General features: G+C 45.0%; 2 protein-coding genes across 2 annotated transcripts in view; one reads left to right on the top strand and one right to left on the bottom strand.

Annotated features, from left to right (window-relative positions):
* LOC106604826 (dedicator of cytokinesis protein 2) overlaps positions 1 to 25428 on the top strand; it is a 153788-nt gene that overhangs the window by 77583 nt on the left and 50777 nt on the right. The gene's annotated exons all lie outside the window — the stretch shown is intronic.
* The window catches only part of insyn2b (inhibitory synaptic factor family member 2B), a 25268-nt gene continuing 1110 nt past the window's right edge, over positions 1271 to 25428 (bottom strand). The window contains exons 2-4 of the mRNA XM_045718222.1: positions 13007 to 15044; positions 11264 to 11338; positions 1271 to 3068 (exon numbers count right to left, since the gene is read on the bottom strand). Coding sequence (XP_045574178.1) covers positions 2780 to 3068; positions 11264 to 11338; positions 13007 to 14643 — 2001 coding nt within the window. The 5' untranslated portion in view covers positions 14644 to 15044 and the 3' untranslated portion in view covers positions 1271 to 2779. The remainder of the gene's footprint in view (positions 3069 to 11263; positions 11339 to 13006; positions 15045 to 25428) is intronic.

Below are 25428 nucleotides of genomic sequence, written 5' to 3'. Positions count from 1 at the left end.
ATCAAGTAGCTGAGCTGAACCCAGATCAAAAAAATATTTTCTTGCATTGCATTATTCATCAGGAGGTGCTCTGTAAATGTGTTCTGAAAATGAGCCATGTTGTGGATACAGTCACTAAAGTGGTAAACTTCATAAGAGCAAAATCTTTAAACCACAGGCAATTTGTCTCACTGTTGGAAGAGACATAGTCGGGTCGTGCAGATCTCCCCTACCACACAGACGTGAGAGTATTGAGTTTGGAGAAGGTGCTTAAAAGTGTGTGGGACCTGAAGGGTGTGGGACCTGAGTTTTTGCAAATGAAAGGAAAATATCTGGATTTCCCTCAACTGCAAAATAAAGAATGGCTGGCTGATTTTTCCTTCACCGTGGACATCATAGCCTTCATGAATGAACTGAATTCCAAATGACAAGGGAAGGGCCTTTTTGCACATCAGATGTACAGCCTTGACAAAGCCTTCAAGGGAAAATTACTTCTCCTGACCCGTAAGTAGAAGCCAACAATCTCACCCACCTTCCGACACTACTAGTCTGTTCCCTATCAGATGACCATCGGGAGAAGTATACATCGCTGCTGCGTGCTTCGAACAGTGAGTTTTCTTGTCGTTTTGACGATTTCAAAGTGTTGGAAAAGGACATGCGGTTGGTTTCCTCTCCTTTCACCTTCAATGTGGAAAACGCTCCCACTGACCTGCAACTTGAGCTTATCGATCTTCAGTCTGATGCAGTGATTGGAGAACTATTCAAAACAATGTCACTGACGAGGTTCTTATGCATCTCTCGATGAACAAAACTTTCCGAAGATTAAGAGTTATGCTCCGAAGATGTTTGTACTGTTTGGGTCAACCTATGTATGTGAACGGACATTTTCAGTGATGAAATATAACAAGTCAAGGCACAGATCATCTCTTACTGACTCTCATCTCTCAGCAATCTTGCGCATAGCGACATCAGAAACTATACCCGACTTCACTGCTCTAGTCAATGCCCATCAGTCCTCCTCACACTGATTGAATAGTTTAAATGTAATGTTCAGCCCTCGCTCTCTTTCTTGTGTTTTTGTGCATACCCGTTAACAAGAGTTCTGTCCGTGGTGCTGAATGCACAGTGTACTTTTCCCTGCCCGTAGTTCGTTACATGTTAAATAATGCAAATACCTACCAAAAGGAGAACATGGAAGTGGTTTATTTCAGTACATGTTAAAAAGTAAAATAAATAGCATATCTGGATGTAATTTACATTAGCTATATCTGTCAACACAGTCACACACATGATGTATAATCCTGAAATATGATTCTGGCCTGCAATGGCAATAATATATTCTAATGTGGCCCCTCCATGGAAAATAATTGCCCAGGCCTGATGTAGAAGTTTTTCGATAGAGCTTTCGATCGTAGAGTACTGCCTTACACTGGCTGCTTTCTAAATCATTCTCTTCAGTCCTTTCAGTGTTTCCCAAATTGTTGTTTGTGTCCTGCTGGTGGGTTGTGGCCAATTCAGTTTGGGCCACAGCTTAAAATTGGGTTCTGGCTAAAAACAATGGAGTTGTTTACTTAGTGTTTACTTGAAGAGAGACAAGAAATTTCCCCAAGGTGGGTCTAAACACAGAAAGTATTTGGGAAACTACTGATTGTTTCAGTCTGAAAGACTTTCAGTTTAGTGACCTTTATGATACCCTTTGAAATATCACATTATAGCCCTCCGTGGACTCACCCATCTGCTTTTACCATTCCTCCATAGTACCACAGCTTCATCCTAAATGGTGCTAGTCAGTAGTGCTTTAAGTGTGTCGTCATGGGAATTGGGAATCACTGTTCAAGCAGGAAATGATGTTCTGTTTAAAATACACACTTTTATTGGATCCCAATATAACTATTACAAACAACACAGCGAGAGGAAAAGGAAGAGAAAAGCATTGTTGGAGATCACACATGGGAATGGGAAGAGCGATCTATTAAAAAGCACTGATGTGGCAGGTTAGGGTCCGGGGCTGATTATTGGTTAAACAGTAAATAGGGTGTGGTCTTGGAAGGAAAGGTTGAGATTATTATTGGTTGAGCTTGTGTTTTAGCCAATAGCGCTGTGGTATAATGAAAGCTCATAGTGTAGAGTGGATATAATTGTATTGTGTGTGTGTGTGTGTGTGTGTGTGTGTGTGTGTGTGTGTGTGTGTGTGTGTGTGTGTGTGTGTGTGTGTGTGTGTGTGTGTGTGTGTGTGTGTGTGTGTGTGTGTGTGTGTGCGCGCGCACGCGCCTGTCTGTGTGTGTAAGTGATGTGTTTAGTGCTATACTGTGTGTGTATATTGTTTGTGCTAAGTATGACTCAGTAACTTTTTTGTTTTGCGTATTGCGGGAGAATCCTGGTGGAAGCGTGTGTTGATTGGTTACGTGGCCTGTCACTCTCTGAAGGGATTGTAGATTGGCTGGTCACTCTGTAGGTTGTGGAATGTGAATAAGTGCTCATCTATGTTCAAGCACTGGGGCCTTTGACCTAACAGAGTCACCACTGGACACTCTTATTAAACCGTGTCCCAGATGTGTCCAACCTAGCACAGTAGCACAGTAAACTCTGTTGGTCAGGGACAAAGTCATTCAGATTAGTGTCTCTTCAAAATCCAGTAACCAGTGATCCCAAGACTTGACCTCTATCAGTTGGTCCACACCTCATAGAGTTGTCCATGGTAACTTATTGCTCTCCATGTTATCTACACTCCAACAGGCTCTAAGGTGTAGCATCTCTGCAGCTCAAATACCATAATAGGTGTACAGTTCCTATAGCAACATCAAAGACACAGGAACAGTCGCCATGGTCCATCGACACACACCTGTCCAGTCCCCTTAGTAACAGCAGCCCGCAACTTCTCCATGGCGACTGTACCCCCCGGCGACGGGTGTGTATCTATAGCCACCAGAAACACTTTTTGCGTAGCTTCTTGACGCGGGCCTTGGCGCTGGGGCGGGGGGCGGGAGAGGGGCGGTTTGGGGACAGGGAGGGGGACATCGTAAACCCCATCTAGAGTTTCCATCACTGGCTGGAACCTCCCCTCTTGCTGTCTGAAGTCATGCTCCACACTGGTGAGAAAGAGGTGGAGAGAGTGCGTGGAGAGAGGGTGTGAGGGTGAGAGAGAAGGTGAGAGAGTGGGAGAAAGAGGTCGAAAGAGAGGCAGAGAGAGGTGGAGAAAAAGGGAGAAAATAGGGGGAGAGGTGGAGAAAGTTAGACAGGTACGCACACATAAATTGCTTGTACTTATTAAAATGCCCTTTGATATAAATGCAGTTAGGTGTGCACAGTAACATTCACACATCAATGCACATGCTTAACACCTCTGAAAACACATGTGCTCATGCAACTGCACGCCTATGCACCCAATCAGACACACACACACACACTGAAGTAATTTCACGTACACAGAATTCTTACGCTTCATGCACCGCTGTATCACAGGCTGGAGTAATGAGAGGAGTGGGAAGAGAGAGAAAGCGAGAGCAGAGGAGGAGCGAAGTAGAGAGTCGTCCTAAAGTGTTGGAACTAAAAGAGAGGGCTGAGTGAAAAACGTATTTCCCCGGTGATGTTTTCAAAGTACTCCCTCCCCTTGCCTCATCTTTCTTTCTCTCTCGCTTTATTTCTTTCTTTCTCTCTCTCTCTCTCTGTCTCCCTCCCTCTCTTCTCTCTAAAGTGGCTAATGCTTCGGGTCATACTGCAGTGGAGTTTGAGTGTGCACTGAACGTTTGTGTGTGTGTTTTTGGTTTTACTATCCTTGTGGGGACCAGAAGTCCTCACAATAATAGTAAAACAAGGAAAATTCAGACATTTCGCTGGTCCCCACAAGGAAAAAGGCTATTTTAAGCTTAGGGGTTAGGGGTTAGGTTTAAGACAGTTTCTGTTTGTGATGGTATCAAACATTCCGGTCTGGAGAGGCTGGGTAAACATTGGGCGGTTACTTGCCTTAGAGATCAATGGAGGCCGAGGGCTCAGAGGGGTCAACTGCGACGCTTCAATGAGATGAAAACAATAACGAGAGGAAGACAATGAATTGATGCTATTTTAGGTTTAGGGTTAGGCTTAGGGTTATGATTACACTTATGGTTATGGGTTTAGGGTTCGAGTTAGCGGTTTGGGGTTAAGGTTAGGGTGAAGGGTTAGGGTTAAGGGAAAATCGGATTTTGAATGGGAATGAATTGTTTGGTCCACACAACAATAGTAAAACAAAATTGTGTGTAATGAGATGAGTTGCATAGGGTTTAAGCATCTGGAGTTAATGAGGCTAACGATGAAGGAAGGGGCCTTTTAGTCTCACTACACACACACACACACACACACACACACAGCACGCACACACACACACACACACACACACACACACACACACACACACACACACACACACACACACACACACTTACATCCTTGTGGGGGACCAGAAAATGGATTCCCATTCAAAATCCTATGCCCACTCAGTCATCGTATTTGCTCTCTCCTGACAAATAAAACCTCAAATGAAACCGCTCAAATGACACAGCGGTGAGTGGGAAGAGGAGGCGTCCAATATACATAATACACAGGGACTTCTAAAGGAGAAACAGCGGGAGGGAGAGAGGCAGGAGGAGGGTAAAGACAGGACGGTTTGATGAGTAGTAGCGGGGTAGGAAGGGTGGTTGAAATGATGAAAGGATGAGTTGAGAAAACAGGAGGGGAAAACAAGATACAGAGAATGAGGAAAGAGGGGGAGTAAATGGAAAGAGAGCCGTGCGAGGGAGAGGGAGAGGGAGAGGGAGAGGGAGAGTTAAGGTAAGGTTAGAATGTCCCCGGAAAAGAGGAGAAATGAAGAGACCGGAAGACATGAAAGAGAGGTAAAACCACAGATGCAGACGCAGGGGAGAGGAAAGGAATATGAATAAATTATAAAGCACTGGAGAGGAGGAGTGCTACCACTGAAACCACGCACGCACACACACACACACACACACACACACACACACACACACACACACACACACACACACACACACACACACACACACACACACACACACACACACACACACACACACACACACACACACACACACACACACACACACACACAAATGGAAAGAAATAAGCATTGAGCCTGGCCTACACATTCCTTGCTGTGCAGTATGTGCTTTTACGGTGTTTTAAAGAACGAGCATGTTTATCCATGTACTCTCTCCACCCCTCCCCCCTCTCTCTATCTAAGTTTTTTCCATCTCTTTATCTCTCTGTTGTTCCCCCTCTATTGTTTTGGGGATTACGCCTCAGTTGGGAAAGCCGCTCCTCTTAATTGATTTCCCCGGCTGGCATCTACAGTATCTGCTGTGTGTGTGTGTGTGTGTGTGTGTGTGTGTGTGTGTGTGTGTGTGTGTGTGTGTGTGTCTGTGTGTGTGCAGTGTTTTTTCTTCTGTCAGAACTTGCCTTTCCTTGTTTCTCTGTCACACAGATTAATTAGATTTGACAATACAACACATCTGCAGGCAGGAAACATCAAAATGTCGTTTTCCAGCTCAAATCATGAAGAGGGAAGCCTCCATCCCACGCTGTCTCTCTTCTCTCTCTCTTTCTCTCCTTCTCTCTCTCTCTCTCTGTATCTCTCTCTCCTACACACTCATCCCTCCATCCCCTCTCTGTGTCCCACTGTGTGATATGTGTGATAACACCATTACTGTACCATCAAGAAAATGACTGTATTGATGTGCCTGTGTATGTGTGTGTATGTTTGTGTGTTTCATAACCACAATAGAACGATCGGTGTCTTCCAATGGCCTCAGAATGACCATAAAGTGTGTGTGAATGACTGTAATGATCCTTCTCTTCTGTTTGGATTAACTGTATGTTACTTTCCATGTGTGTACAGTGTGTACTGTGTGTGTGTGTGTGTGTGTGTGTGTGTGTGTGTGTGTGTGTGTGTGTGTGTGTGTGTGTGTGTGTGTGTGTGTGTGTGTGTGTGTGTGTGTGTGTGTGTGTGTGTGTGTGTGTGTGTGTGTGTACCAGCATATTGCTATTGGGAATAATAGAATACTACTGATCCTCTTTATTTAGAAAAAGAGAAATGGGACAGACAGGCAAGTAAATCAGAGCGAGAGAGAGAGAGAGAGAGAGAGAGAGAGAGAGAGAGAGAGAGAGAGAGAGACAGAGAGAGAGAGAGAGAGAGAGAGAGAGAGAGAGAGAGAGAGAGAGAGAGAGAGAGATTACATTTAAATCCAAATGTCCTGGGACGTCTACCAACACAGTGTGGTAGTCTTTGAGGAGTGTGCCCAGTGGTAATAGTAGATAATTACTAAATAGTTCATACTCAGGCAGTAGTGATTCAGGCTACTGCAGTAATGTATTCTATTTAACATTCACTTTGAACTTCACTGGGGGACTTCCTTGCTGTTCACTAGCTATTCAGGGACTTCCTAGCGGTCCTGTGATATTATCTGCCAAAACAGGTCCTGGGGGGCCCCCTGAGCTGCTTTCTGTGGCCCTGGGGGGGCCCTGTGTGAGCCGGTATCTCTGCCACCCTTCCCTCCGGTCCTAATTATTCCTGATTAGATGTGAACTCCTGCTGTAGCTAATGCTGTTCCTGGTTACAGAGGAGGAGAGGAGGAGGAGACAAGGACAAGGAGGAGATCTGGTGGGCTGATAGCGAGTTAGCAAAGAGCTGCAGGTCCTGATTGGTTGAAGTTAGAGTCCTTAATTGAAACAATAACAAAGGGATGACCCCACCTCTGTTTGGGTAAAAAGCTGAGGGATGGGCCTGGAGAAATGTAACCACTCTCAAATTCATAGACAGAGCTATGGATGCATCCATGACATAAAAAAATGTAGTTTTAGCCATGTTTTGAGGCTGTACGGTGTTTGATATATTTACGTTGTTTACAAATATTGAGTAAAACAAGCTTATATTTTGGGTTCTGACTGGGTACAACAGTTAAACTAAGCTTATATTCTTCAAGAATCAATGGGTGTTTATTATTAATTAATAAGTCCAAAAAATTGATGTAGCAACTAAGGATTCTAGCATTTAATTACTAACTTAGGTCACAGCCATGCAGAGTATGGAGAGGGAGTTGGAGAATGCTGATGTTGCTGCTGGGTACTTTGTAGGGTGTTTGTACAGGGCAGTATCTGACTAGGCAAATTTCTTGTTGTTACTGTCGATGACATCACAAGGACTTTTACCTGTTGGCAGTGCTGAGGAGGGGGTGTGTCTTGCCGGTTCCTGCTTAACTTTACCGGCTTGCTTATTTCTCCTGGCAGAGTTGTCCTAAGGCAACGAAGAAGAGGAAGGAAAAGGACTCCGAGCTAGGCTGAAAAGACGAAGATAAGCGGCTTCCTCTTCCTTGTATCCTGATAGCTGATGTCCGATCGCTGGAAAAGGAACTTTGTGAACTCAGAGCTAGGCTTCAATCTGTGTCTTTTGTTTTTACTGAGATATGGCTTACAGACAATTCACTTGACTCTGCCGTTCAACCGGATGGCTTCTCCATGTCCCGCATGGATTGAACGGCGGCTTCTGCAAAGATTCAGGGGGATCTGGTAAGAGTCTGGGGGAGGGGTATGTTTCCTCGTTAACAATTCCTGGTGTACCGACGTTGAGAGCATTGCGAAATCCTGTTCATCAGAACTGGAGTTTCTGATGCTAAAATGCCGACCCTAGTATGTGCCAAGGGAATACTCGTGGGTTATGACAGCTGGGTACATACCGCCACAAGCAAACACCAAGGCGGCACACAGCAAACTCAGCCATACCCCGACCCCCAATGAGGCCAATCAGATCACGTCTCTCTGTTCCTATTCCCCGCCTACAAGCAGCAACTCAAGAGGGAGCCTCCGACACAGAGAAAAGTGAGGTGCTGGACGGAGGAGGCAAACTCGATGCTGCAGGATTGATTTGAGAATACTATTAGGAATAGGTTCAACGATTCATCCACCCAGGACTCATCCATTGACATTGAGGAATATACAGTACATTGTCAGTTACAGGCTTCGTGTGTTGATGATGATGTACCCACAACAACAAGCCCGTACTGCAGCATTGAATGTCAGCAGAACAAACCTCGATGACTCGGTGGCGTGCGACGCGTACAAGGCATGCAGGTATGAGCTCCCCAAAACCATTAGGGATGCAAAAGACAAAGCTTAACACACTCTATGCTCGCTTCGAGGCAGACAATACTGAGCCATTCAGGAAGACTCTCGCTGCTCCGGTCGACCAGGTGCTTTCGCTCTCCGAGGCTGACTTGAGGAAAAACTCTCAAAAGGGTGAATACTCACAAAGCCGCCGGCCCACATGGGATCCCTGGCTGTGTCCTCAAGAGTGTGTGTGTTGACCAGCTGGATGGCATCTTCTGGGACATCATCAACCTGTCCCAGGCTATAGTCCCCACATGCTTTACGGAGACCACCATCATCCCAGTGCCCAAGAAGAACAAGGTGACTTACCCAAATTACTATTGACCCGTCGCTCTCACCTCGGTCATCATGAAGTGCTTCAAGAGGCTGGTCATGGCCCACATCAAGGCCAGCATGGCAGGCACACTGGACCCACTCCATTTTGCCTACCACTCCAACAGATCCACAGAAGATGCCATTTCCATCGTTATTTACTGGGCCGTAACACATCTGGACAAGAGGAAAATCTATGTGGGAATGCTGAGTCTGGACACCACCCTCTGCAACTGGATCCTGGACTTCCTGATGGGCAGACCACAGGCTGTGAGGAATGGCAACAACACCTCCTCCATACTGACTCAACACAGGGGCCCCCAGGGGTGGGTTCTTAGTCTTCTGCTGTACTCTCTGTTCACCCACGACTACGTGGCTTTGCACAACACCGACAACCACGGTTGTAGGCCTGATAGGCAACAATGACGAATCAGCCTACAGGGAGGAGGTACACTACATGACCAAAAGTATGTGAACACCTGCTCGTCGAACATCTCATTCCATAATCATGGGCATGAATTGGTCCCCCCTTTGCTGCTATAACAGCCTCCACTTCTCTGGGAAGGCTTTCCACTAGATGTTGGAACATTGCTGCGTTGATTTGCTTCCATTCAGCCACAAGAGCATTAGTGAGGTCGGACACTGATGTTGGGTGATTAGGCATGACTCGCAGTTGGTGTTCCAATTGATCCCAAAGGTGTTTGATGGGGTTGAGGTCAGGGCTCTGTGCAGGCCAATCAAGTTCTTCTACACCGATCCCGACAAACCCTTTCTGTATGGACTCGCTTTGTGCACAAGGGCACTGTCATAATAAAACAGAAAAAGGCCTTCCCCAAACTGTTGCCACAAAGTTGGAAGCACAGAATCGTCTAGAATGTCATTGTATGTTGTTGCATTAAGATTTCCTTTCACTGGAACTAAAGGGCCTAGCCCGAACCACGAAAAACAGCCCCAGACCATATTCCTCCTCCAACAAACTTTACAGTTGGCACTACATTCGGGCTGACTGGGGCAGCTCTAGGAGGGCAGAAATTTGACAAACTGACTTGTTGGAAAGGTGTGATCCTATGACGGTGCCACGTTGAAATTCATTGACCTCTTCAGTATGGTCATTCTACTGCCAATGTTTGTCTATGGAGATTGCATTGCAGTGTGCTTGATTTTATACACCTGTCAGCAACGACTATGGCTAAAATAGCTGAATCCACTAATTTCAAGGGGTGTCCACATACTTTTGTATATCCAGTACCAGTCAAAAGTTTGGGCACAACTACTCAGTTTCTTCAAGTGCAGTCCCAAAAACCATCAACCGCTGTGATGAAACTGGCTCTCATGAGGACTGTCAGATGAAAGGGAGGCTCAGAGTTACCTCTGCTGCAGAGAATAAGTTCATTAGAGTTAACTGCACATAGGATTGCAGCCCAAATAAATGTTTCAAGTAACAGACACATCTCAACATCAACTATTCAGAAGAGACTGTGTGAAACAGGCCTTCATGGTCGATTTGCTGCAAAGAAACACCAATAAGAAAAAGACCAAGAAACACGAGCAATGGACATTAGACTGGTGGAAATCTGTCCTTTGGTCTGATGAGTCCAAATTTGAGATTTTTGGTTCCAACCGCATGTCTTTGTGAGACGCAGAGTAGGTGAAAGGATGATCATCCTGACCGGTTGCATCACGGCTTGGTACGGGAAATTTTCCATCCACGACCGCAAGGCCCTCCAGCGGGTGGTGAAGACGCCCCAGTACATCACTGGGACCGTGCTCCAACCCATCCAGGACATCTACTCGAAACAGTGCCTGAGGTAAGGCATGCAGAATCATCAAGGATCCCAAGCCACGAGCTGTTCTCTCCCTTACCGTTGGACAGACGGTATCGGAACATGAGGTCTGATACCAACAGGTTCAGAGACAGTTTCTAACTACAAACCATCAGACTGCTGAACACTTGAACTGGACTGACCACCTGCTCTGATTCTCCACACCTTAGTACACATGCACTCACTCATACACACACCCACACAGACATATACACACACACACACACACACACACCACACACACACACACACACACACACACACACACACACACACACAGACACAGACACACAGAAACAGACACAGACACAGACACACACACACACACACACAGACATACACACACACCCACACAGACATACACACACACACCCACACAGACATACACACACACACACACACACACCCACACAGACATACACACGCATATCACAACTGCTGCTACCAGACACTTATTATACTGCTCAGTTTATACAATGCCCCACACCCCCTCTTCCCCAATACACATGTAAATATTGTTGTAGAAATTGTGCCTTCCTGTATTATAATTATGCTACAATCTTTATTCTATTCTACTGCCATTTACTTTATGTTCGTATTCTTAGATTTTATCATTTATTATTGTTGTTGCATAGTCGAGAAGGAGCCTGCATTTTGTTGGACGGTATACACAGGGAAAAAATGTATGAAATGTATGCATTCACTACTGTAAGTCGCTCTGGATAAGAGCGTCTGCTAAATGACTAAAATGTAAAATGTAAAATGTATACAACAATGCATATCCTGTACATACAAATAATAAAACTTGACACTGAAACTGAAGCCATCTGCTAGTGGTTTGAGTGTACACAGTAAAATGTGGGTTGTGTATACTGTTATATTAGCAAAGTGTACCTGTAGGGAGTATGTGGATTTTGATATATAAAAAGAAGTGACGTTGAAAAGTGAAATGGTATTATTATTATTATTAATGTGGTATTAGGAAGGTGTTTTACCTGTATATGATACAGGCAGTCTTCTGACAGGTGGGGCAGTTGTTGATATCCTGTCCAGTTCTGTAAGAGCAGCGCCTAACACAACGACAACAACAACAAGAACACGCAGACATCAGGATGAGGAGGAAAACACAGGATAGCGTCATTAGTACTACCCCAAACAAACAGACAGACACAAGTTCACACACAGAACACACAGACACAAGATACAAACTTAAAAACAGCACCAAAACTTTAACCTAGCACTGCGCCAAACACACACACACACACACACACACACACACACACACACACACACACACACACACACACACACACACACACACACACAGATGCCACAGAGGAACAGGGTATATTATTGTTGTGAGTCTTGCTGTGCCCCTGAAACATGAATTGCGTATCTTCCATCATAATCTGGGAGGGATTAGTTTGGTATTATAGTGAGCCGTCAACCCAAGAGGAACTGACAGAGAGAAGAGGGAGGGAGGGAGGGAGGGAGGGAGGGAGGGAGGGAAGGATGGAGGGGGAAGGAAGGAGTAGAGTGGAGTGAAGATGATAAATAAAAAGTAGAGGAGTGGGTAGAAGAGCAGAGAGGAGAGAGGGAAAATAAGTGAAGGGGTGCAGTCTGTTGTAGGGGATCAGGGGTGAGAGGGAGAGTGAGGACAGAGAGGTGAGAAGACAGTGATGGAAGAGAGAAAACAAAACAGAGTGACAGGAAAGAGATGAGAGAGTGATGTACTGATTGACAACAGAGGTAGAGGGTGAGTGGCATATAGTGAAAGGGCAGAGGGTGAGGAGAGAGGAGCGGAGGAGAAGCTCTGTATTGTACGGAGGAAGAAGTGATTCATATCTGGAGAGAAGGAAAGAAAGAGGGTGGTAATTAAAGATAGAGGGATGAAGAGGGAGATAGGGGGATGGGTGGAGGTGAAAAGAGATTGATATCATTCTTCAAGTAGAAGAATGAATGTGAATGAGGAGAAAGGAGAATGGGAACAAAGAATAAGTCGAAAATTGGACAATTTCCAAAATGAGAGAGTGGGAGAGTGTTTGATTTGTGTGAGAGAAACAAGGAGATGTAGAAACGAAGAGAACGAGATGAGGGAGGGAGAGAACGAGATGAGGGAGGGAGAGAACGAGAGGAGGGAGGGAGAGAAAGGGAGAAGGAGAGAGAGATAGAAATGAGGAGAGAAAAAGGGAGAGGAGACAGAAATGAGGAGGAGAGGGAAAGAAAATGAGAGAGAGAGAGAGAGAGAGAGAGAGCGAGAGAGTGGTAGATAACTTCTGTTGACCTTAAAGCCTGAGGGAGCAGCCATGACATAAGGAAGGAGTTCTGCCTGTAATTATATGGACCATATGATAGAATGCATACAAAGTCAGAGCAGTGGAATACACCACAAAGGTAATAACTGATATTTACTTTTATACAGCAGGGTTTAGAAAGGTGTTCTGTACACATATCCCTGTGGGTGTTCTGCTGTGCTCTGTAATACTGCAGCAATAACTTACTGTATACAGTACATCACAGCCCCTGCAATACTCCCATGACCTTAAAGTGCATTACCAAGTTGAAAGCATGTCAGTTTGCATTGGAGTTGATTCTCAAAGGCACTCCCATACATTCTCACATACATCCTTTCTCCATCTCTTGCACACTCTGTCTCTCACTCTCTCCCTTTCTATTTCATCTTCCTCTCTGTCACTCGTTCACTCATTCTCTCACTCACACACACACCCCTCTCTCACCCTTCGCTGAGGGCCTTGCTTTTCTCCAGGTCTTGGATAACGTTGAGGAGGACTTTGATCTTCTCCTGGTTGGAGAGCAGACTCTCTTCCACGCTGTGAAGATGCCCGTGGAGGCCCCCCGACACACACCCCTGTACCCCACCTGGTAACCCCGCCAGACCTCCTGGTGCCCCATTGCATTGTGAGGCCACATGGGCAGCATGCAGAGCATTTGCATCTTTTGACTGGCCAGGGGTTTTGGAGTCTTCTATTTTGATTGGTTGTGCTGGTGGTATTTTGGAGAGCAGGGAGGGGGTGAGGGGTGGATGTTTGGGTTGGGTCTGAAGGACTGGGGGTGCTGGTTTTGGGTTCACCTGGACAGTGTGGTAGGGGTTGGGGGAGGCTTTAGGTGGGAGAGGGGTAGAGGCCGAGGATTTTTTGCCTATGAGGAGGACTGGGGGTGGTGGCTTGGGGGTGACTTGTGTAGATGAGTTTGGTGGTGTGTGTTGGTTGTCAGATGACGTCTCTGCGTTTTTGTCTGGAAAAGGCTGTGTAGCTGGAGTATTATCTGTGGATTTATTTGGCCTGGATGTGTGTTTCTCTGTGGCGTGTGAGTGTGTGTCCGCAGTCTGTGTGTGTGTTTCTTTCTGATGTAACCTGGGTAAACTGGGTTTTGGGTCTGTATGTGTGTGTTGTGTATCCTTAGTGTTGGAGCATGTCGGCACAGGTGAATCTTTTGTGAGCGTGTGTGTCTTTTGGGTTGTGTGTGGAGAGGGCAATGTCTGAGTTTGTGTTTGAGTGTTCTTCACAGCTTTGTGCGGGGTTGGTGGTGTGTGTGTGTGTGTGTTCAGTACAGGGGAGTCTTTCCGGTTCTGGTTGAGGAGTACGGACTGTTTCCTGGGAGGATTCGGGAGGGTCTGGCTCTCTGTGGTCTTATTGGCTGCTCGCCTGCGGCATGCAGTTGCCATGCAAGTGGGTGGGGCCTGGGACTGTCTACGCCCGCAGGTTCCACAGAGACGGGGCGATGATGATGTCATCATTCTACAGGGCCTTGGAGGCGTGGCGTGAGAGCTCACAGACTGAGACACACTCCCTGACCTCAGCACAGGGCGAGACTCCTCCCCTCTCAGAGACTGGACCCTCCTCCTCTCTCTGATTGGCTCGTTCCCCTCGGCACCCTCAGTACATACCCCACCCACCACCTCAGGGGCAACCACACTCCCATTGGTGTATCGAGACGTCTGTTTCCCGCTGGACCTGTGACCAGACTCCCTGGGATTGGTCCTTATGGTTTTGATCTGACAGTAGACCCCGCCCCCTGAACCCTGTGACCCCATGTCGTCCTGTGTCAGACTGTTGATCGCATTCTGACTCGTCTCCTTGGAAACGGCAAATCCACTGCTGCCGCCACTGCTGCACGAGTTACAAGAAAAAACAGTTTCCGAGGGCATGGTCATTACCGTGGTGACATGGTTGTTACTCTGCCTTGTCTCTGGGTGCTGCATGCTGGTTGGTTGGTTGAGTTTGATTGACGGGAGCGTCCTAAGGCCAGGGGAGGTCTGCACCCCCACGCTGCACAGCGGACCCCATCGCCCCCCTGCCAAGGGCACCCCCAGCGCAGGCACTGGATTGGTCGGATCAGCCACCCTTCTACCCATAGCCCCAGCCAATTTGCTCAGCCCCCAGAGGAGCAGGAAGAGGAGGAGCCACTCTGTGACATCACAGTTGTGGGAGGCAGTCTTATATCTGAGTGGAGAGATGAGTTACTGGTCTCTGTTTTATCCAAGTGTGAAGAGTGTTTTTGAAAGAGAGAGAGAGAGAGAGAGAGAGAGAGAGAGAGAGAGAGAGAAATATGAGTTACAGTGTGTGAGAGTACTGTTGCTCATTTGCCATAGAATCCATGGTGGTCCCAATTCTGCCTCTGTCACTGGTATGACGTCACCACTCAGTCTGACGATTGGTCCTCATACCTCTGGGTCATTAATGAACATGTGATTCAGTTCTTTATTGGATGAGAGAAGAAAGGTGTAGCAGTTCTTCCATCCATCTCTTTTTCACTCTGCGGAAAGAAGAGAATAGACTGATTTAGCTGAGACCGTTACAGCTCCAGTACCACTTCACTTGCTGCATGGCTGCAGACTGGATCAATACCTTCATATCGCTCCATAATCACTCTCTCCATTCCAGGTAGAAAATACCCAGGTTGTGTCCCGAATGACTTGGGGCTGCAGGTAGCCTAGTGGTTAGAGCATTGGGCCAGTAACCAGAAGGTTGCTGGATCGAATCCTCGACTGACAAAGCATAAATCTGCTGTTCTGCCCCTGAACAAGGAAGTTAACCCACTGTTCCATGGTAGACTGTCATTGTAAATATGAATTTGTTCTTAACTGACTTGCCTAGTTAAATGAAGGTTAAACATGATGCCCTTTTATAGTAGGCCTACACAAATGTTGTAGTGCACTATATACTGTAGGTAATAGTGTTTCATTTGCCACACCCCCACCATACACACACAAAATATTCAGCTTCAGATTTTTTTCACAGGTGCGGTGGAATGCTTGTGTTTCTATCTCCAACAGTGCAGTAATACATAGCAGTATAAAACAATAAACACATAAAAAAAGAAAATGACAAAAATATCCCAACGAGCAATGTCAGAGTCTGGAATATACTTATATATACATATAATTCATGTTTTTAGCTTCTCTCTAAGAATGGAAGTGCCCGGGTGGGAGGTGTCAGGTTGTGCATGTCTGGGAGGCTTGTGAGACATCGTTAGAATATTAGCAAGCAGCGCTAATGACCTCATTAGCCTCTGACCGAGGGGTGGTAGCATCAGACACCATTGTTTACTAACTGCTACCATGGCAACAGGTCTCCCATGACAGGTCAGGATTCAGCATGACGGGCAATAATGTGTCGACTTTTGTGTGTGTGTGTGTGTGTGTGTGTGTGTGTGTGTGTGTGTGTGTGTGTGTGTGTGTGTGTGTGTGTGCGTGTGTGTGTGTGTGTGTGTGTGTGTGTGTGTGTGTGTGTGTGTGTGTGTGTGTGTGTGTGCGTGTGTGTGTGTGTGAAAGTTTGCAGTCTACATGAGTACATATAGTATGTGCATGTTCGTTTCTGAAAGATACTGTTTCTGCAGATAAATATTTTGACAGAGCTATTTCGTTGTTTTTTTTCAAGTCTGGCAAGGACATCTTACGAGAGTCTGTGTGAGAGAGAGTGGCATATTGAGAATATGAATATTTTGAGTGTGAGTCATGAGAGACTTGGCTGTGGGACTTGGACTGTTTAACTCTATTTAAAGTCATTTCTCTGTAGTTAATTTTTTTGGAATAGTCTTTCCTCAGACACACAGACATTCAGACACCTGCTGCAGCAAAGAACATAATTAGTCTCCACACACACATTTGTCCCTATTACTGTGCAATATGATGTGTGTGTGTGTGTGTGTGTATGTGTCCTGCCATATGTGTCCTGACCTGCCATGTCTTGCTTTACAATTGCATCACCAGAAAGTGTATAAACCATTGAGCTTGACCTTTGAACCCTGGTTACTATCAATAGAGCAGCCAACCTTATCCTCAAAGCTTACACACACATATATAGTATATACACTACCATTCAAAAGTTTGGGGTCACTTAGAAATGTGTGTTTTTTTAAAGAAAAGCAAATGTTTTGTCCATTAAAATAACATCAAATTGATCAGAAATACAGTGTAGACATTGTTAATGTTGTAAATGACTATTGTAGCTGGAAACGGCTGATTTTTTATGGAATATCTACATAGGCCTACAGATGCCCATTATCAGCAACCATCACTCCTGTGTTCCAATGGTACGTTGTGTTAGCTAATCCAAGTTTATAATTTTAAAAGGCTAATTGATCATTAGAAAACCCTTTTGCAATTATGTTAGCACAGCTGAAAACTGTTGTTCTGATTAAAGAAGCAATAAAACTGGCCTTCTTTAGACTAGTTGAGTATCTGGAGCATCAGCATTTGTGAGTTCGATTACAGGCTCAAAATGGCCAGAAACAAAGACCTTTCTTCTGAAACTCGTCAGTCTATTCTTGTTCTGAGAAATGAAGGCTATTCCATGCGAGAAATTGCCAAGAAACTGAAGATCTCGTACAACGCTGTGTACTACTCCTTTCACAGAACAGAGCAAACTGGCTCTAACCAGAATAGAAAGAGGAGTGGGAGCCATCCGTACTGGGTCTGTGAGAAACAGACGCCTCACAAGTCCTCAACTAGCAGGTTCATTAAATAGTACCCGCAAAACATCAGTCTCAACGTCAACAGTGAAGATGTGACTGTGGTGCTACTCAACTATATACAGTGCCAGTCAAAAGTTTGGACACACCTACTCATTCAATGGTTTTTCTTTATATTTTACTATTTTCTACATTGTAGAATAATAGTGAAGACATCAAAACTATGAAATAACACATATGGAATCATGTATTAACCAAAAAAGTGTTAAATAAATCAATGTATTTTTTATTTTAGATTCTTCAAATTAGCCACCCTTTGCCTTGATGACTGCTTTGTTCACTCTTGGCATTCTCTCAACCAGCTTCACCTGGAATACTTTTCCAAGAGTCTTGAAGAAGTTCCCACATATGCTGAGCACTTGTTGGCTGCTTTTCCTTCACTCTGCAGTCCAACTCATCCCAAACCATCTCAATTAGATTGAGGTCAGGTGATTGTGGAAGCCAGGTCATCTGATGCAGCACTTGTCACTCTCCTTCTTGGTCAAATAGCCCTAACACAGCCTGGAGGTGTGTTTTGGGTAATTGTCCTGTTGAAAAATAAATGATAGCCCCACTAAGTGCAAAACAGATGGGATGGCATATCGCTACAGAATGCTGTGGTATCCATGCTGGTTAAGTATGCCTTGAATTCTAAACAAATCACAGACAGTGTCACCAGCAAAGCCCCTACACCATCACACCTCTTCCTCCATGCTTCACGGTGGGAACCACACATGCCGAGATCATCCGTTCACCTACGCTGCGTCTCACAAAGACACAATGTTTCTAACCAAAAATCTCAAATTTGGACTCATTAGACCAAAAAACAGATTTCCACCAGTCTAATGTCCATTGCTCATATTTCTTGACCCAAGCAAGTCTCTTATTATTGGTGTCCTTTAGTAGTGGTTTCTGTGCAGCAATTCGACCATGAAGGCCTGATTCATGCAGTCTCCTCTGAACAGTTGATTTTGAGATGTGTCTGTTATTTGAAGTCTGTGAAGCATTTTTTTGGGCTGCAATTTCTGAGGCTGGTAACACTAATTAACTTATCCTCTGCAGCAGAGGTTACTCTGAGTCTTCCATTCCTGTGGCGGTCTTCATGAGAGCCAGTTTCATCATTGCGCTTGATGGTTTTTGCGACTGCACCTGAAGACATTTTTTGAAGTTCTTGACATTTTCCAGATTGACTGACCTTCATGTCTTAAAGTAATGATGCACTGTCATTTCTCTTTGCTTAATTGAGCTGTTCTTGTCATAATATGGACTTGTTCTTTTACCAAATAGGGATATCTTCTGTATACCACCCCTACCTTGTCACAACACAACTGATTGGCTCAAACACATTAAGAAGGAAAGAAATTCCACAAATTAACTTTTAACAAGCCACACCTGTTAATTGAAATGCATTCCAGGTGATTACCTCATGAAGCTGGTTGAGAGAATGCCAAGAGTATGCAAAGCTGTCAAGGAAAGGGTGGCTACTTTGAAGAACACTTTTTTGGTTACTACATGATTCAATATATGTTATTTCATAGTTGTGATGTCTTCACTATTATTCTAGTGAAGACATCACAACTATGAAATAACATATATTGAATCATGTAGTAACCAAAAAAGTGTAGTAAGAAAAGAAATAGTAAAAATAAAGAAAAACCCTTGAATGAGTAGGTGTGTCCAAACTTTTGACTGGTACTGTATATATAGTAAGTAAGCTTTGAGGATAAGGGTGGCTTCTCTAGTGTTATATTTATTAATATTTTTCTCTCTGACACACACACGCACACACACACACACACACACACACACACACACACACACACACACACACACACACACACACACACACACACACACTGTCCAGACGTTGACTTGTATGCTCTTTACTGAGACACATCCTGTGGTGTAGATTGAGTCATCCTGTGCAGGGAATGCATAAGGAGACACAGGCGAAAAAGGTACTGAAGCAAAAAAGGAGATGGAGTGAGGAGAAAGGGATGGGAACAAAGCACAGTGGAGGATAGAGGGGGCAGAGAGGGAGGTCTATAAAGGATAGCAGAAGATAGAAGGACAAAAGGAGCGTTTTCAGGGAGGGGAAGAATCACTGATGAGATGTGAGAGATATGAGATTGTGTGTGTGTGTGTGTGTGTGTGTGTGTAGAAAAGTGAAGAGAACAGTTGAGAGAGAGGCCAGACTGAAGAGAGGGGGGGGGGGGTAAACTTAAATTAAAGCATCCGTCACCACACTGTTAGACACACACACACACATCACACACACATACACACACTGAGAGTGATAAATAGAAAGTGTGAAGTACATAGCCATAATGGTAAAAACATTGCCTCAGCTTCAGATGCTTTGGGAGCTTCTGAACAGTTGGTTGGTATTTAAAAAATACCTTTTGAACACAATGCCCTGTAGGCATCTAACAAAAAAAGTTTTGAATATGTGTCAAGTCACTGAGACACTGTGTCAGGACAGTGATTATCAGACAAAGTGTGTGTGTGTGTTTGACAGTGAGTGTGTGACACTGTGTCTTTGTCCTTGTTCTGGTTATAGTGAGCTGAAAGCTCCAGTGAATCGAGTCCCCTGTCATCTCAAGGTGTGACAAATGTTTTAACCATTCGATTGACGGCTGGAGAGTGTGTGTGTGTGGGTGGGTGTGCGTGTGTGTGTGTGTGTGTGTGTGTGTGTGTGTGTGTGTGTGTGTGTGTGTGTGTGTGTGTGTGTGTGTGTGTGTGTGTGTGTGTGTGTGTGTGTGTGTGTGTGTGTGTGTGTGTGTGTGTGTGTTTGCGTGCACTTGCCTACGTGTGTGTGAGGGATGCTTTACTGCACAGTAATCAAACCTTGCTCTCGCCCATTTACAGGACAGGACACTGCAGTGTATAGATCTCTGATGAGAGCTACTCTGATGTACGGATAGAGATACAGTTACAACAGAAACAACTTGACGGTTAAGTTTAGCCATTCATTCAGAAATGTTAAGTTAAGGGTTAAGGTTTGGGAAATAACATGATGGTTAAGTTAAGGCATTCATTCAGAAATTCTACGTTAAGAGTTACTGGCCACCCATCAGAGCCTGGTTCCTCTCTAGGTTTCTTCCTAGGTTCCGGCCTTTCTAGGGAGTTTTTCCTAGCCACTGTGCTTCTACATCTGCATTGCTTGCTGTTTGGGGTTTTAGGCTGGGTTTCTGTAAAGCACTTAGTGACATCGGCCGACGTAAAAAGGGCTTTATAAATACATTTGATTGATTGATTGATTGATTGAGTTAAGGTTTGGGAAAGGGTTACAACAGAAACAACTTGATGGTTGAGTTTAGGGATTAATTCATAAATGTTAAGTTAAGGGTTAAGGATTGGGATAGGGTGAAAAAAAACTCTTATAGTGCTCACTGTTTCCCCTAGTGGGCAGTTTTAATGAATATCCTAACGTCCTGGCTGCGTGGACTGATGTCAAATTTCGCTGTGGCTCTTAAAGTATTTGTGACCAAGAGATGCATATCTGTATTCCCACTCATGTGAAATCCATAGATTACGGCCTAATGAATTTATTTCAATTGACAGATTTCCTTATATGAACTGTAACTCTAAAAATCTTTGAAATTGCTGCATGTTGCGTTTATATTTTTGTTCAATATACATGTAATCCCTCTCCCCCACTTCTTTTCCTTGTCTGACTTCTGAATCCCTAATCCACACACACACAAGCACTCACCGGCCTGGTCGTTTAAAAAATAGAATTGTACAAGTCAATTCAGAACATCCCAAACATGTTCAATTGGTGACATGTCTGATGAGTATGCAGGCCATGGAGGAAATGGGACCTTTTCAGTGTCCAGGAATTGTGTACAGATCCTTGCAGAATGGGGCCGTGCAATATCATTCTGAAACATGAGGTGATGGCGGCTGATGAATGGCATGACAATGGGCCGCAGGATCTCGTCACGGTATCTCTGTGCATTTCACTTGCCATCGATAAAATGCAATTGTGTTTGTTGTCTGTAGCATATGCCTGCCCATTCCATAACCCCAGCACCACCATGGGGCAATCTGTTCACAGTGTCGACATTAGCAAACTGCTCGCCCACACAACATCATACACGTGGTCATAAGGCGGCTTACCATTCAATTCTCTGGCAACAGCTCTGGTGGACATTCCTGCAGTCAACATGCCAATTGCACGCTCCCTCAAAACTTGAGACGTCTGTAGCATTGTGTTGTGTGAGTGGCCTTTTATTGTCCACAGCACAAGGTGCACCTGTGTAATGCTCATGTCGTTTAATCAACTTCCTGATATGCCACACCTGTCAGGTGGATGGATTGCCTCAGCAAAGGAGAAACGCTCACTAACAGGGATGTAAACAAATTTGTGCGTACGGAACATTTCTGGGATATTTTATTTTAGCTCGCGAAACATGGGACCAACACTTTACATGTTGCACTTATATTTTTGTTCAGGGCACTCATGTCTTTGTGATTCTTTAACTTTGGGGTTAACAGGAGACACACACACACACACACACACACACACACACACACACACACACACACACACACACACACACACACACACACACACACACACACACACACACACTGGAGGGGGAGTGAAGTGTAGCACATATTCAATACTCTTGTCTCTATTCAGACTGATCTTATCTTCTTTTTCAATACTTCTTCTTCCTCTGTTCTCTTCTTATCACCCCTTCGTTTCCTCCCTCCTCCTCACCCTCCTCTCATTATCTCCAGTTACTCCCTCCTTTATCTGTGTCCCCTTTTTTTCCTCTAAATATTCTCCACTTCTCTCTCGTCTCCCTCTTCCCCATCACTCACTGTCTCTCTCTTCCCCATCACTCCCTGTCTCTCTCTTCCCCTTCACTCCCTGTCTCTCTCTTTCCCATCACTCACTGTCTCTCTCTTCCCCGTCACTCCGTCTCTCTCTTTCCCATCACTCACTCTCTCTCTCTCTCTCTCTCTCTCTCTCTCTCTCTCTCTCTCGTCCCTGTGTCATTAACCCTCAGTCTATACCTCCTCCCTCGTCTCTCCATCAGCCTGACCCTACATGACCTCTCTCTCTTTCATCCCTGTATCATTAACCCTCAGTCTATACCTCCTCCCTTGTCTCTCCATCAACCTGACCCTCCATGCCCTCTCTCTCTTTCATCCCTGTATCACTAACCCTCAGTCTATACCTCCTCCCTCGTCTCTCCATCAGCCTGACCCTCCATGCCCTCTCTCTCTTTCATCCCTGTATCATTAACCCTCGGTCTATACCTCCTCCCTCGTCTCTCCATCAGCCTGACCCTCCATGCCCTCTCTCTCTTTCATCCCCGTATCATTTGCATATCTCTCTTTTCTCATTCCCTGTCATTCTGTCCTTCCTTTCCTTCTGTCTGTCTGATAATCAGAGGGTCTGGGTCTCTCACTCTGTCACTGGCCTTATACACACACACATGCATGCATTTGCTTGTACACACAAATGCAGACACGCACAGACATGAACACACACACAAACACTAGCACACATGTATGTACAGTGGGGGGGGAAAGTATTTGATCCCCTGCTGATTTTGTACGTTTGCCCACTTACAAAGAAATGATCCGTCTATAATTTTAATGGTAGGTTTATTTGAACAGTGAGAGACAGAATAACAACAAAAAAATCCAGAAAAACGCATGTCAAAAATGTTATAAAATGATTTCCATTTTAATGAGGGAAATAAGTATTTGACCCCTCTGCAAAACATGACTTAGTACTTGGTGGCAAAACCCTTGTTGGCAATCACAGAGGTCAGACGTTTCTTGTAGTTGGCCACCAGGTTTGCACACATCTCAGGAGGGATTTTGTCCCACTCCTCTTTGCAGATCTTCTCCAAGTCATTAAGGTTTCGAGGCTGACGTTTGGCAACTCGAACCTTCAGCTCCCTCCACATATTTTCTATGGGATTAAGGTCTGGAGACTGGCTAGGCCACTCCAGGACCTTAATGTGCTTCTTCTTGAGCCACTCCTTTGTTGCCTTGGCCGTGTGTTTTGGGTCATTGTCACGCTGGAATACCCATCCACGACCCATTTTCAATGCCCTGGCTGAGGGAAGGAGGTTGTCACCCAAGATTTGACAGTACATGGCCCCGTCAAATGATGCGGTGAAGTTGTCCTGTCCCCTTAGCAGAAAAACACCCCCAAAGCATAATGTTTCCACCTCCATGTTTGATGGTGGAGATGGTGTTCTTGGGGTCATAGGCAGCATTCCTCCTCCTCCAAACATGGCTAGTTGAGATGATGCCAAAGAGCTCCATTTTGGTCTCATCTAACCACAACACTTTCACCAGTTGTCCTCTGAATCATTCAGATGTTCATTGGCAAACTTCAGATGGGCATGTATATGTATTCTTGAGCAGGGGGACCTTGCGGGCGCTGCAGGATTTCAGTCCTTCACGGCGTAGTGTGTTACCAATTGTTTTCTTGGTGACAATGGTCCCAGCTGCCTTGAGATCATTGACAAGATCCTCCTGTGTAGTTCTGGGCTGATTCCTCACCGTTCTCATGATCATTGCAACACCACGAGGTGAGAACTTGCATGGAGCCCCAGGCCGAGGGAGATTGACAGTTCTTTTGTGTTTCTTCCATTTGCGAATAATCGCTCCAAATGTTGTCACCTTCTCACCAAGCTGCTTGGCGATGGTCTTGTAGCCCATTCCAGCCTTGTGTAGGACTACAATCTTGTCCCTGACATCCTTGGAGAGCTCTTTGGTCTTGGCCATGGTGGAGAGTTTGGAGTCTGATTGATTGATTGCTTCTGTGGACATGTGTCTTTTTTACAGGTAACAAGCTGCGGTTAGGGGCACTCCCTTTAAGAGTGTGCTCCTAATCTCAGCTCGTTACCTGTATAAAAAACACCTGGGAGCCAGAAATCTTTCTGATTGAGAGGGGGTCAAATACTTATTTCCCTCATTAAAATGCAAATCAATTTATAACATTTTTGACATGCGTTTTTCTGGATATTTTTGTTGTCTTGTTTCTGTCTTTCACTGTTCAAATAAACCTACCATTAAAATTATAGACTGATCCTTTCTTTATCAGTGGGCAAACGTACAAAATCAGCAGGGGATCAAATACTTTTTTCCCCCACTGTATGCATGCACGCACACACACATGAACACAAGCACTCACACACACACACACGCACGCACGCACGCACGCACAGATGAACACAAACACACTTGCACGCACACATGAACACACACACACACACACACATACACATACACTTACTCTCTCTCTCTCTCTCTCTCTCTCTCTCTCTCGCTCTCAATATATATATATATTTATCTCTCACCATTTCTTTGCTTTTCTCCACCCTCTATCTTTCTCTCACCTCCTTTTGTCTCTCACCCCACCCCATTCTATCTCTCTAACTCTCTCTTTCCTCTCTCCTCTCCAGAGATACTCTTTGGGTCTAAATACATTTATTTTGTCATAACCTATAGATTAACCCTCATAGTCTCTCTAGATCACTTTATATCTCATTAGACCATTTGCTCCTCTCCTCTCTCTGTGCTGTCTGTCTGTCTGTCTGTCTGTCTATCCCTTCTCTCCTCCTTCTGTGCTATCTTTCTGTCTGTCTCTATTCCTCTCTTCCCTCCGTGTTATCTATCTGTCTGTCTATTTCTACCTTTTCACTCATCAATCAGCTCTCGCAGTCTCACTGCGGAATCCGACAATTGTCTATAAACGTAACATTTTGAAGGTTACGTTTAGGCATGAATTCTGAATGGTTAAGTTAAGGGTTAAGGTTTGGGGAAGGGTTAAACCAAAAAAACAAAAGCGTGTGCCTAACTTTGAGATTGAAGACATGGCCCTCGGAGCCAGATGTTAAGTTAAGGGTTAAGGGTTAAGGGTTAAGGTTTGGGATAGGGTTAAAACAAAAACAACTCCACGGTTAAGTTGAGGCATTCAGTCTGAATGCTTAAGGTAAGGGTTAAGGTTGGACGGACGTCGAGTTTCGAAGTGGATCTTGAGCAACCTGGCTGCTCCCCTCAATATTTCTACTGGTATCTGTGTGTCTACCTCTATGTGTTTACTTCCCATCAGTGCGTGACTGGGCCTCTGTGTTAGAACCCAGAGTCCTGAAGGAGGTAAAGTAGTGTGGGCAAAAGGGAACATTGAACATGCACATGAATGGCTATA

Source organism: Salmo salar, chromosome ssa05, assembly GCF_905237065.1.
Source record: "Salmo salar chromosome ssa05, Ssal_v3.1, whole genome shotgun sequence".
In the NCBI taxonomy this organism is placed as follows: Eukaryota; Metazoa; Chordata; class Actinopteri; order Salmoniformes; family Salmonidae; genus Salmo; species Salmo salar.
This window is presented reverse-complemented; position numbering and strand designations above follow the sequence as displayed.